At 38.1% G+C, this 12,874-nt stretch overlaps 1 protein-coding gene across 8 annotated transcripts in view; it reads right to left on the minus strand.

Moving 5' to 3' along the window:
- ANKRD28 (ankyrin repeat domain 28) overlaps positions 1-12,874 on the minus strand; it is a 176,079-nt gene that overhangs the window by 16,859 nt on the left and 146,346 nt on the right. For all 8 annotated transcript variants that reach the window (XM_082392645.1, XM_082392644.1, XM_082392643.1 and 5 more), the window contains 6 exons: positions 7,442-7,553; positions 6,482-6,508; positions 5,986-6,060; positions 2,933-3,134; positions 751-838; positions 400-517 (listed from right to left, as the gene is read on the minus strand). In XM_082392645.1, the coding sequence (XP_082248771.1) occupies positions 400-517; positions 751-838; positions 2,933-3,134; positions 5,986-6,060; positions 6,482-6,508; positions 7,442-7,553 (622 nt within the window). The remainder of the gene's footprint in view (positions 1-399; positions 518-750; positions 839-2,932; positions 3,135-5,985; positions 6,061-6,481; positions 6,509-7,441; positions 7,554-12,874) is intronic.

The following is a 12,874-nucleotide window of genomic DNA, read 5'->3' on the forward strand; positions in this document are numbered from 1 at the left end:
GCCAATGCAGGGGACACGGGTTCGAGCCCTGGTCTGGGAAGATCCCACATGCCGCGGAGCAACTGGGCCCGTGAGCCACAATTACTGAGCCTGCGTGTCTGAAGCCTGTGCTCCGCAACAAGAGAGGCCGCGATAGTGAGAGGCCCGCGCACCGTGATGAAGAGTGGCCCCCACTTGCCACAACTAGAGAAAGCCCTTGCACAGAAACGAAGACCCAACACAGCCATAAAATAAAAAAAAAAAAAAAATTAGAGTTCAAAAACTAAGATAGTGAAAGAAACAGTAAAGATTATTTGGTAAAAATTAAATGAAGAAAAATATAAACACAGCCTAGTTCAGTTTTAGGTAAAATGAGGTCATGAAAACTTTCAGAAAGGAAGCGAGAACACTTCTGCTTACCCCTCTGTGCAGTGCCGTCCTTCCCCATTTATCTTTGGCATCTACGTTTGCTCCTTTGTTCAGCAGGGAGTAGACACAGTCCGTGTGCCCGTTGAGCACAGACAGCATCAGCGGAGTCCTGGGCAACAACAGGAGCAGCTCCGTCACCACCGAGACTTCATCCATGAAAGTACACTGTGTTGGCCTGCCTTCTAAACATGTCTTTCTGTGATGCAACTTTAAAGTATACTTAAAAAACTGTATTTGATGTTACTCAGTTACACACTATGACAGACTTACTAAAATAGGGGGGCAAAGGTATGAAGATGAACAAACATCCTAAAACTAATTTTAAAAATTATTAAAACTTACTGTCCATTTCCATCTTGAATATCTACTGCATTCTGTGGTTCTGCATTTCCTATTAGTAGCCGTAAGCATTCCGAATGACCATTTGTTGCTGTAAAGTGATATTCAAAAATTTCAGCAATTATATATCTATAAAATGATAAAATAGAAAATGTCCATCTTAAACCACATTTGCTAGATATAATTTTGGAATATTCATTGAATTTAACAGGCAAGAAAGAAAATGCTCATTTTATTTAGCTCTCTGGTGGTGCCAATGTGGTCAGGAAGGGCAGCCTGCCTCCAGCCAAGGGATGAAATCATGATCAGACAAGTCAATCACATCAACCCCCTTCTCCTTTGCCAATGACTGGTTTCAAGTTCTGCCCACTGAGATGTTACGAAGCCTGGAGGACGCCTGGGAAATATTTTTATTCCTGATAGTGAAAGTCCTCCTTCTTTCCTGATTTTAGATGTGATCCTTGGGGATGCTTCAAGGAAATTCTGTTTGGCCCATCATTTTTTTTCTTAAACTGGATTCACGGATACTCAGTACACAGCAGCTACTGATGAGTGTTCGTATCGTCTAAGCTCAACACCCAAAGCAACAGGCATAAGATCCCTGTGGGAAAGGACTGGCTCACATCCAGAACCAATGTCCTTCCATGATTTAAGAGTAAGATGCTCCCCAGCAGGTCTCCAAATTTGAAAGGCATCTTGGTTCTAACCAAGGCTTGCACTTATTGAAGAGGTGGGTGCTAACAGGAACCTGTAACTCTTTCAGTGGGTAGGACTTATGAATTATATGGCATTGGTTAGCCACTTCTGAGGGACTTACTAGTGTCTTGGTTCAATATTTATCTAGTAAGAGTGCAAACACTCCATGAAAGCTTTAAATTAGCTCTGCAAATAATGTGCTTACAATATAATTTTTCAAGTTGCAGAATAATATACAACTTCACTCTTTTTCAGAATAAGGTAACAGAAAATGATAGCATTTTGACTTCTTATTTTTTTTTTAATTTTTATTTATTATTTATTTATTATGTTTATTTTTGGCTGTGTTGGGTCTTCGTTTCTGTGTGAGGGCTTTCTCCAGTTGCAGCGAGTGGGGGCCACTCTTCATCGCGGTGCGCGGGCCTCTCACTATCGCGGCCTCTCTTGTTGCGGAGCAGAGGCTCCAGACGCGCAGGCTCAGTAGTTGTGGCTCACGGGCCCAGTTGCTCCGCGGCATGTGGGATCTTCCCAGACCAGGGCTCGAACCCGTGTCCCCTGCATTGGCAGGCAGATTCTCAACCACTGCGCCACCAGGGAAGCCCAACTTCTTATTTTTACCATATAGCAGTTTATATACATATCCTTATTAGGACTTTTAATCCATTATTAAAATTTTTGTCTTTGAGCCCTGCTTGATTATCTGATAGTTTCTGAAAGGCTGCTCTGGAGCGACAGTGGGTGTTACCTATAGTCTTCTAAAATGCAAGTTTTCCAAATGACCAGAAGCAAAGTCCCAGACCTACATTCAAATGGATCCACTTTAAGGATCACCCTATAAAAACAGACTAAGTGAAATGGATCTAATCATACGAAGATGGCCTATTGGGGATGAGACAATACTTGGCTAGGATTTCTTCACATATACCAGTCTTGAATTCATTATTTAAAATTAATACTGCCTTGTAGTAATTCCTGTAGAGAGTTGTGAATCTGCATCTGCTAGTGACACAGCGGGTACTGAGTCATCACAGTGGCATTGTTATGTAGTTTTGCATTTTCTACAACATCACAAAACACTCCATGGAGTAGTTCTCGCATAGCAGGCACTCTGTATTCCTGTCTGATTAAATGTTTAATGCAGTACCCTGGTACAGTAAGTAAAATGTTTATCAGTTGTTAAATGAAAGCACATACCAATCCAAAATAATTTCCATCAAAAAGCAGTTAAAAAGAAATTGTTATTTTTTGTTGTTGTTGTTGATAAAGTACTTCAGAAGTTAGACTATTATATAAATCCAATTTCTAAGGTAGATATTTTTTTAAAGTGATTATAATCTTGCTGTTGGTTTTTCCCTGAGAGTAGAATCATTAGAATTGTTAAAGTCAAAATTGTTAAAACAATTACCAGGAGTATAATATACAAGAAATTGAAAAAGAAGAGCATTAGATGGAAAGTGGTAAATAAAATCATTCATAGTCTTTGACATACCTGCTGCATGTATAGGTGTTCTCTTCAAAATGTAATCTTTGACTAAGATTGAGGCTCCCTGATTAATGAGAACATCCACACATTCTACATGGCCCTTAAATGCTGCAAGGTCCAAGGGCGTTCTTCCACTACTGTTTCTCACATCAAGATCTAACAAAGACTGTACTAACACTTCTAGTGCTTGATGGTGACCATGATAGGCCTGGGAATAAATAAAAATGTAAATTAAAAAAATACATATTTAGACTGACTTCTTAGAAACCCTAGAAAACATAAAGGGAGTAGTAAGCAAACTTGTCTTCACATCATTATATTTGAGGTAATCTAAAACTTCTGTATTGATAATTAAGAAAGTTACCTACAAATTTTTCTAATAATCAATTAGTAGGCTACAGTGTTAGGGAATGGGTATTCCACAAATAATAAAAGTTGAAATGACAGGTGATCTTTTCACGAGTATACAATGTCTGGTTCATGGCAGACATTCAATGATGTGTGACATGGGTTCAATGAAAGCTTTCATTCTAAGTCTATGATCCCAAAGCCCGTGTTCTTCGTCACAGTTCAGTGCCCCCCTTCACTCCCCGAGAAAATGTTACTACGCTTAAATCACAGAGACAGTTGCAACTGAAGTTCAGCTAGTACTTGAGCCTTATGATTTCTCAAATTAAAATGACTACTCCATCCCATAACGTGCTATCTCAAAAATAAACATTTCTTTTAAAAAATATTTAGACTGAGCCCTGCTTGAAAAACTACCATGTGCTATGCACTGTCCTAGCTGTACAGCAGAGCAAGAAGATTGAGAAATTTGTCTGAAACCCGACCGACTGAAATCCCCTTCTTTACACAGTCTGCTTTCCAGAGAATTCATTTCAAAAACCAACATGTCAACTGAACATCTATTACTCTTATTGGACTAGATGCTGAGCAGGACATAAGGCAATAACGACACAGTTCTGATGGGGAAGGAATGTCTCCTCTGGTTCACTCATGCCACCCCTTTTAGCTAAGGGACAAGTCATTTTCTGATACCGTTCAGACCTGCAGCTTAGCACATATAGGCAAACTGTAAATGATCATATGTGAACTTTTCATTAGGGAATTGAAAAATATAAAATTCTACCATATTTGTGCTAAATGTCACCTGCTTCTAAAAAGAGATACTTAGCTAGAAAGAGGGGCCCGCAATGTACCAAAGGGCTGTAAAGCCACTTCTTGTGGGAAATGTCAGAAAGTACCAGCAGGAGGTGAAGCTGCTCTGGGCCTTACTGACCTCTTGATGTTTCTGACTCCCTCAAAGTTAAAGTGACTAGAGATCTCTGAGCTCTACTGTCTGAGGAGCACATCTAACCTTGTTCCTCAATACCAGGTCAACAAAATTATGCTATTAAAAATGAACTGTGAGAAGCACAGTCTATGCAGAAGGTGGTATAAAAAGAAGCAGAGGGAAAATAAGGACGGCTAGAGACAGGGTAATCTGCCACAGGGTAATCTTCCCCTCACGATGGCTCTGACTGGACTGGGACAAGAGGCTTAGAGGCCTAGTATGTGCGAAGGCAGGACCAAGGCCAGTTTCCTGAGTCCTCAAGCCAGCGCGTTTTTACTGCATCAAGTCATCCTGGATTGGGAGAGTTTGGAAGGAGAAAAATCACTTCAGTAATTTCTGAAAAACCTCCTAGGGATGGATACAAAATGCAAGAGTGGTGGTATAACCACATTTCATTAAGCCTAATTATGAAATCACAAAATTGTTTCCATTTCAGCTTAAAAACACTATTTAGCACACCCATGTTAATAACAGCACTATTCCCAATAGCCATGGAGTAAAATAACTAGTTAAAAAAACTGAAGTTTTTGAGATAATGCATTCAAAAACTTGGCAAAGTGCTTAGTCTGGCACCTAGTAAGTGTTCAAGAGATGAGGCGCTATTATTATAAGAATGATGATAATGATGCAGGAAGAACTGCCTAGTCATCTGCTCAGACGTCATTTCTTGCCACCCATAGTAAAATAGCTATTTTCTCCATGCTAGCTTTGCACTTCCAGATGACTTATTTATTATGCAAGTCTGGGAGAGTAGATAGTATTTCCAAAGACCCAAAGGGCAAGGAAAAAGGAAGCTTCAGCATGTCTTCTTAGTTATTTAGAGCATGGTAGGAAGTACTGCTGGGGAGAAAGGGGGAGAAAGACAAAGCAGAAAATTCAGTGTACATGTGTCAGTGTTAGAAAATATGCCAGGAGAATATTAAAATAAAAAATAATAGTATATGTGAGAAGAAACAATTAAATGGATCATTGAACTTGTGATACACATTAACCTAAGTAGAGACCCTTATAAGCATTTTACTATACTTAAAATCAGAGGTCTCACAAATAGTGACAGTACCCAATTCTCCCGATTCTCAAAGTCCCCCAGCTCCCCACAACATGCTTTATTTCAAAGATAAATTCTTCTTTCAGCGCAGAAAGAACTAGATTGGGCTCTGCTTGAAATTTCCTAAGGTAATTCATTTCCATATTTGACTTAAAGAATTGTCACACTCTCTTCTAATCTTCTCTTAGTGACGGACATTAAGAGGAAAAATTCAGAGGCATCTGAAGCTAGAAGGAACATTACAGACCATGTAGTTAAATCCTATAGCATGAGCAAGTGAAGGACCAGTGAACACAAACTTAGCACCCCAAAATCACAAAGTAAGCAAAAAGTTGTAGAAATACCACAGAAATTACAGTTCTTATATCATCTGCTTAAGAAGTCAGAAGCCATTCCACTAGGGTGGGTCATTTTAAAATTCACATCTCAGGCATATTCTCTCCTTAGAGCAGGCCTTGTGGGAAGCTCAAACCCCCCGGCCTTTTTTTTTAAGACAAACAAACAAACGAAACAAAAGTACATTCAAGAATTCTCTGAGTTAAGAAAGTTCTTACAGTTTTAACTCCATGATCATCATTATATGGACCAAAAGTTCTGGGTACTAGTTTGAGTCAACACAGATATGAGACATTTCAGTAAACGAGCCATCAAGTTGGCTGTGAAGGCAATACTCACAGCCAAGTGTAAAGGGCTTATTGTTGCTCTATTGTCTGAATCACTCAGCATGTCTGTTCCCGAGGTTTCCATTAACTGAGATAGAAAAGAATTTTAAGTGTCAGAAATGGTACTTTTAGACATATCACAGCAGTTATTCCTGGTCCCCCTCCCCCAAGTTCAAATCCATTTTAGAGTATAAACTGATACTTGAATATGAATTTTAAAATCCCAGACCATTATATTATGAAAACTAAATTCAGCAACCTTATGGAATGGATTATCCTGAAAATGTAGTAAGGACCACATACTAAGAGCTTTGAGAGAGGGCTATAAACTTAGAGTTTGAGAGAAATGCCATTTAATTACCACCAAGTAAGAACTTTCCCTCCCCCTGCAAACATGATTTCTGTCACTATCTTTGTTCCCAGGAATGTGTAAGACAGGCTCCAGCTCTAGTGAGAGCAAATATTTAAATAATCAATATTAGGGGGAAAACTGACTAATTAATACTTACAACATCTAAAGGAGTTTCACTTGCAATCTGAAATAAAATTTAAAATAAAAATACTTAGTTGAGGAAGCAGTCATATACAGTAAAGAGATAAATGTTAACTACATGTCTCTATTTACATAGGGCTTTGTTAAATTCTATTCTGAACTTGTGCTTCCTTTGCCTCCAAAAATGAAGTCTTTTAAGTAAACAACTGTACAATATAATAGACCACAAATCTATACACATGGGTCTCAGATTTTAGTCTACAGATACCATAATAAACTAAGGAAATATTACTTCTGTAGCAGGGTTCTAAATGCTATATTAAGTATGTCAACCTCTTTTTTCTATCTTTTATACCCACCCTCCTTGAATTTTATTTCCCCTTTAAGGGAAGCAATGTTAATATAATTTATAAGTAGGTCTAAATGAAGAAACCTCTAATGTGAAGCATGTGCTACACACTTCAGAATCATTTAACTTGTCTTTTACTCTCCCTTTGGTTTGGCAAAGTGGGGTGAATGGTGTATACATTCAGGAATGAGACCACAGTTGAAATAAAAAGTTCCTTTGCAGAAGATGAGTCTCCCTTGTCAGGAGAGACTGACAGAAGACTGGGTCTTTCTGAATTCCTGAATACAAAGGGGGAAGCTTTCTCTCACAGGAACATGTATTTCTCACATATGACATAGTTACAGTTCTTTAAAACATTCTGGAAAACATTTAAAGGGGCAGGGGCAGTGAATGCTCCATGGACATGGGGGACTCTAAGGGAGCCCTCTCCAGAGATCTAATTTCCTCCTTTCTCTGTGAAAGGGAACAGGGAATGAGAGAAAGCTTAGTGAGGCAAGTATGAATTTAGGAGGGATAGGGATTATAAAAATGTTAAAAGGCGTTTGTTTCTTGATCCATTTATTCTGTCATTACATTATTAGAATATAAACTTACATAGGTCCTTCCACAAGAAATCAGGAATCTTACCAGCTGAAGACACAGACGGTGACCATATGCAGCTGAATAATGAACTGCATTGTATCCTTGCTTGTCCCGGATCCCTGGATTTGCATCATTTCTTAATAAGTATTCCAGGCACCTATTATAGTAAGACATATTCATAATTCTAAATCCTGCATTTTAACCAATGATAAAAACAGAGACAAACTCAAAACTGGAAATTTTTCTTACATTTGAGTAATGTAAAAATCATAAACACATCTACACTACATACATTTGTCATTTAAATGATATTGACTGTAAGTATCATAAAAGTACAAACAAAATGTTCATAAGAGAATCTTCTTTATCCACAGTCTGTCAGCAAGCACAGTATACCTGAAGACTGTTTCGTACACAGTCTATATTCATGGCACCAGCTAGTCAACTCAAACAACGTTTGACAGGATTAAACTCTTAGTGGTGGGGAGCATCCAATCTTTCTGGAATACATAGTTAGTATATCTCATTAGGAAGCTCAAGAAAGGATGTAAAAATATCTCCCAAAACCAAGGTCAGAATTCAAGGATCTTGCATTAGAGACCTGAAAAGTGTGGGAACAATGTAAAAGTGGTATGTAGGTAACACGAAAGACCTTCCCATGGGAAATACACTTCATTCCTGTGCTATTAAAATATGAGGAAAGTAATTTTAAAAGAACTGTAAGATTTTTTGATGATGGCCATTCTGACTGGTGTGAGGTGATACCTCATCGTAGAAAGAGAAAAACAAATACCGTATGCTAACACATATATATGGAATCTTAAAAAAAATTGGTTCTGATGAACCTAGGGGCAGGACAGGAATAAAGACACAGACATAGAGAATGGACTTGAGGACACGGGGGAGGGGAAGGGTAAGCTGGGACGAAGTGAGAGAGTAACACTGACATATATACACTACCAAATGTAAAACACATAGCTAGTGGGAAGCAGCCGCACAGCACAGGGAGATCAGCTCGGTGCTTTGCGACCACTTAGAGGGGTGGGATAGGGAGGGTGGGAGGGAGACGCAAGAGGGAAGAGATATGGGGATATATATATATACGTATAGCTGATTCACTTTGTTATAGAGCAGAAACTAACACACCATTGTAAAGCAATTATACTCCAATAAAGATGTTAAAAAAATTTTTTTTAAATAAAAGGACTATAAAGTTCACAATTTGTTATAATTCTGATAAATGTTATGGCAGCAAAAAAAAAAAAAGAGTACTGAATTAGAAATTAAAAGATTTATCGCTAGAGTTAGTTTGATACCAGCAATCTTGGGCAAATCATTTCACCTTTATGGTGAAATGGCTTCTGTTTATTCATTTGATAGATGGGAGTAGGAATTCAACTAAATAATCTAAAATCCATTCATGTTCAAATTCCAAGTCCATAATTATTCAGTGATAATTTGTCTAATATTGCAGTATGTCTAACTAAATACTAACTCCACCACTAGGGGGGGAAATCTATAATCAAATACTGCTTGTCAAGTTTCCAAAAGCATACTGAAGTTATAAGAACAAGTGGAAAGGAACAATGGAGCGATGTAACTGATCACCCAGTAACTCTATCATATATGTATGAGGACCATTCTTTGCAATGCCAACCCTTATTTCTTTAATGCTAATTGCTTAAAGTACTTTAGATCTCTTAGGAATTACTTACAGAATCTACATTTATTATAATATCCTTAATGGTAGCAAATGTTCATCCTTTTAAGCGGGATTTTGATATTTATATGCAGTGAAAATTATGATGAACTGCATATCACTATGATGAAACAACATCACCCGAATCTGACTCTAAGGAACAAGCCTGGTGTTTCTCGGTATTCCTAAACTAGCTCTGAGGGCACGCCAGGAAGTATTTCAGGCAGTGTGTAGACTCTGTACACAGTCTTCCTAGGTACCCAGCTCACAGGTCAATCCTCACTGGGATGAAGGAAAGACCTGCTGGCCTGGAAGGACAGTCTCACTGCTTTAAAGGCAGAAACATTTCACCCAAGGGAATATCTTTTTACCTTTAATCAAGTTCTCTAGATGTGAATGATAAAACAGAAATAGTTCTCCCTACTGAGACCTGAATACAAGACAGATTCTATCAGTGGAACAAACTATTTTAAGATAACTTGCTGATACATGAGTACTGGGGGAAAAAAAAAACTGACTTATTTAAGGAAAGCAAAACAAGTAGGTAAGTTCATGTTTACCTTCTGAAGTAGGAGAGCAAGTCTCAAAGCACTACTTATATTTACTAGTTGCAAGTATACAACATTAAATGGTTTGAAATAATTCAACCATAATACATGCAGTAGTTCTTATCAAATCATATTATTTCTTTGTCTACCTTCATATTACTAGATGATTGGTCTCCTATAACAAAGACTAAGAGTTGATTTATAATTATAAAATTACTTCTATTGCCACACCTTTCAAATTTTGCTAAGCAATATGAATTTTCATGACTACTTTGTAAGCATTACCTTTAACAAATGAAAAAAATTACTGACATTCAGGAAAATTAAATGACTTGCTCCCAATCTTCTGGCTAGAATATGGCAAAGCAAGGACTAGGCCTTGGGTCTTCTCTTCAAGTGTTCTTTCTATGCTACAAATGCTTTAGCACAGGGGTTAATGAGTTAGTGACACTTTGACCTGGGTGTTTATAAAATACTGAACCACAAAATTGCTTGATCTTGAAAATCTGAACCTCACTTTTGATTTGCAAATGAGGTGAAGGGGAGAGAGTCAATCCTAAATTTTTTTGCTCATTGTAAAGTTAACACACGCTCATTTTATAAAACGCAGAAAATTAAGAAACGAGGATTTTCTATAATTTCTCTTATTTCCCTAAAATAAACCATGTATGCAAAATCTGGAGGAATATTTATGGCTAAATACCTAAGTAATAAACCAAACTTACTGTTAAATATTTTGTTTTCTTCATTTGTTAGACAAATTAAGTATCCTCATCCCAATTAAGCATGTAATTCAAATCAGAGTGATTTTCAAACTATTTACACTTCTCCTACTCTTCCCCTACCACCCATGAACTCCTACCACTTTTTCTGGTGCAAGTTCAGACTGAGTCAAATCCATGTGTCCCACGGCTGGTCAGAGCCCTGGGAGAGGATCACTCGGCCCAGGGCAGAGGATGTGGCATTGTCACCAGAGGCCCTCCTAACTCTACTCTCCCCCATCACGGTATACAATAGTGTCTGACTGACCAAAAAAGATATTAAGCATAGCTTAAAAAAATACAACTAATCCTTACAGGAAGATTACAATGTGTCAGGTATCGTTCTAAGCAATTCAGATATTCTGTACCTCATATGGCCATGAGTTAAGGTCAGACTATTATTCCCACTTGACAGATGAAACGTGCAGAGAGGTTAAGTAACCTGCCCAAGGTCTCACAGCAAGTGGCAGAGCCAGAATCAAACCCAGTTCTGTCTTACACGCATACATAAAACAGGTTTAACAAGGCTGCTGAATGCAAAGTTGTATACAAAAGTCAAATATATTTCTCTATTTCACAACAAAGGAAATTTAAAGATAGATTTATTTTGGCAATGAAAATATCAAATACTTAGGAATAAACCTAAGGATTATAAAAGTTCCAAGCAAAAGACTGTATGATTCCATTTACATAAAGTTCAAAACAGACAAAAATAAACAATGCTATTAGAAGTCAAAATATGATCCCATTTTTGTTAACAACTATCTCCATAAAAGTGTATCTTGGTGAAATATATCTATGCATTCATAAACACATGTATATATAACCATATGAACACAGAAAAGCCTATGGACAGACATTTACCAGGTCCATAACTCTGATTACACTGTGAGGGATGTGAAATGATCTACATAAACATATAGAAATACTTCTGTTAATGGTAGTTATCACAGAAAAAAAGGCATGAGGAGGATTTCTTCCTTATATGTAATCACAATAAATAACCCCAGCCTTCCCCTTCTCTTATACACACCACACAGGCGTGGGGTAGGTCCTCACCATCATGCTCATAGCCAGTCCTATTTTTCTTCAAATGGCAAAGAGAACTTTATTTGTTAATATTTAATACATTTAGTATGTTTCTCCCGTGAAAATAACTGTATATTTGTTTGCCGAGTCATGACTGTCTATAGTGAACGTAGGCATCAGGATGATGGGGGCGACTAGCAGGATGAGGAGAATGAGGAGGAACGATTTCATGTATTTTTCCAACATTTACTGGAAGTAAAGACAGGCACACAAGGCAGAGTAGAATTGTAATTACTTATGTCACTTCTGAACAGCAGAAAACCAGTGGCAGAGTGTCAAAAATCCCAAAGTATATACAACTTTCCCTGGGGATGCTGACAGGACATTATTAAACAATCATTAAAGAAACAAACCAACAAACACACATTACTGAATAACAATATTTGAAGTCATGGGGAATTTCTTTCTTCTTTTAGAAAATATTTCACTCTGGCTTTGGCAGCAGAAAGAATTATTCCAGATTCTCTTGTTATCCAACCTATTCCTGGGAATTAAATCCTTGGAGTTTAGAAAAATAAACCAACTCTTTAATTCTACTATTTAAGCCTCCAAAACAATCACTTACTGAAAGGATGCCTCTAGTATCCTAAAATGGTTACTGTAGTGAATAGTTTCCAGAAGATTCCCAGGGAACAAATCACTGAGTCTATAAGTGATGGCATCAGACAAGACCTCTGGGACTTTGATACTTCAAAGGTAAGAAAGAGGCTCCAAAAAACAGTGCTAGATTCTTTTATACACATGCCCTCAGTTTTCCCCACAATTCTAAGAAGTACGCTTCATTCTAATTTTACAGATAAAGAAGATTTTGCCTAACAATTACTTGCTCAGGCTCAAAGAGGTATAATATGAAGCCCCCATGATTTCAGCTGGGTCTTTTGGATAAAGCTCATGTTCTTTCTGGTACATCAGGTTGCTTGTGGAGATACTGAGAATTAAGTGTTTAAGTAATAAATATCTCTAGACAAGCGGTCCCCAACCTTTTTGGCACCAGGGACCGGTTTTGCGAAAGACAATTTTTCCACGGACCGGGGGGCGGGGGGGGGGCGGGGGGCGGGCGGGGTAGGGGGATGGTTCAGGCGGTAATGCGAGAGATGGGGAGCAGCAGATGAAGCTTCGCTCGCTCGCCACTCACCTCCTGCTCTGCGGCCTGGCTCCTAACAGGCCGCGGACCAGTACCAGTTCACAGCCCAGGGTTTAGGGACCCCTGCTCTAGACTATTGCTCAAAACAGTTTATATTAGGTGAGAAAACTAACAATTTAATTCACTTTAGTACTAAGTATACTTCTAAAGAAAAAGTAGACTGGCTTAAAATAAAACCACAAATCTCAAACACTATAGGTTGAACATTGTTATTCTTTTGTTCCTGCGTAAGAATTC

The sequence above is a fragment of the Balaenoptera borealis genome (assembly GCF_965194805.1).
Source record: "Balaenoptera borealis genome assembly, chromosome: 5".
NCBI lineage: Eukaryota > Metazoa > Chordata > Mammalia > Artiodactyla > Balaenopteridae > Balaenoptera > Balaenoptera borealis.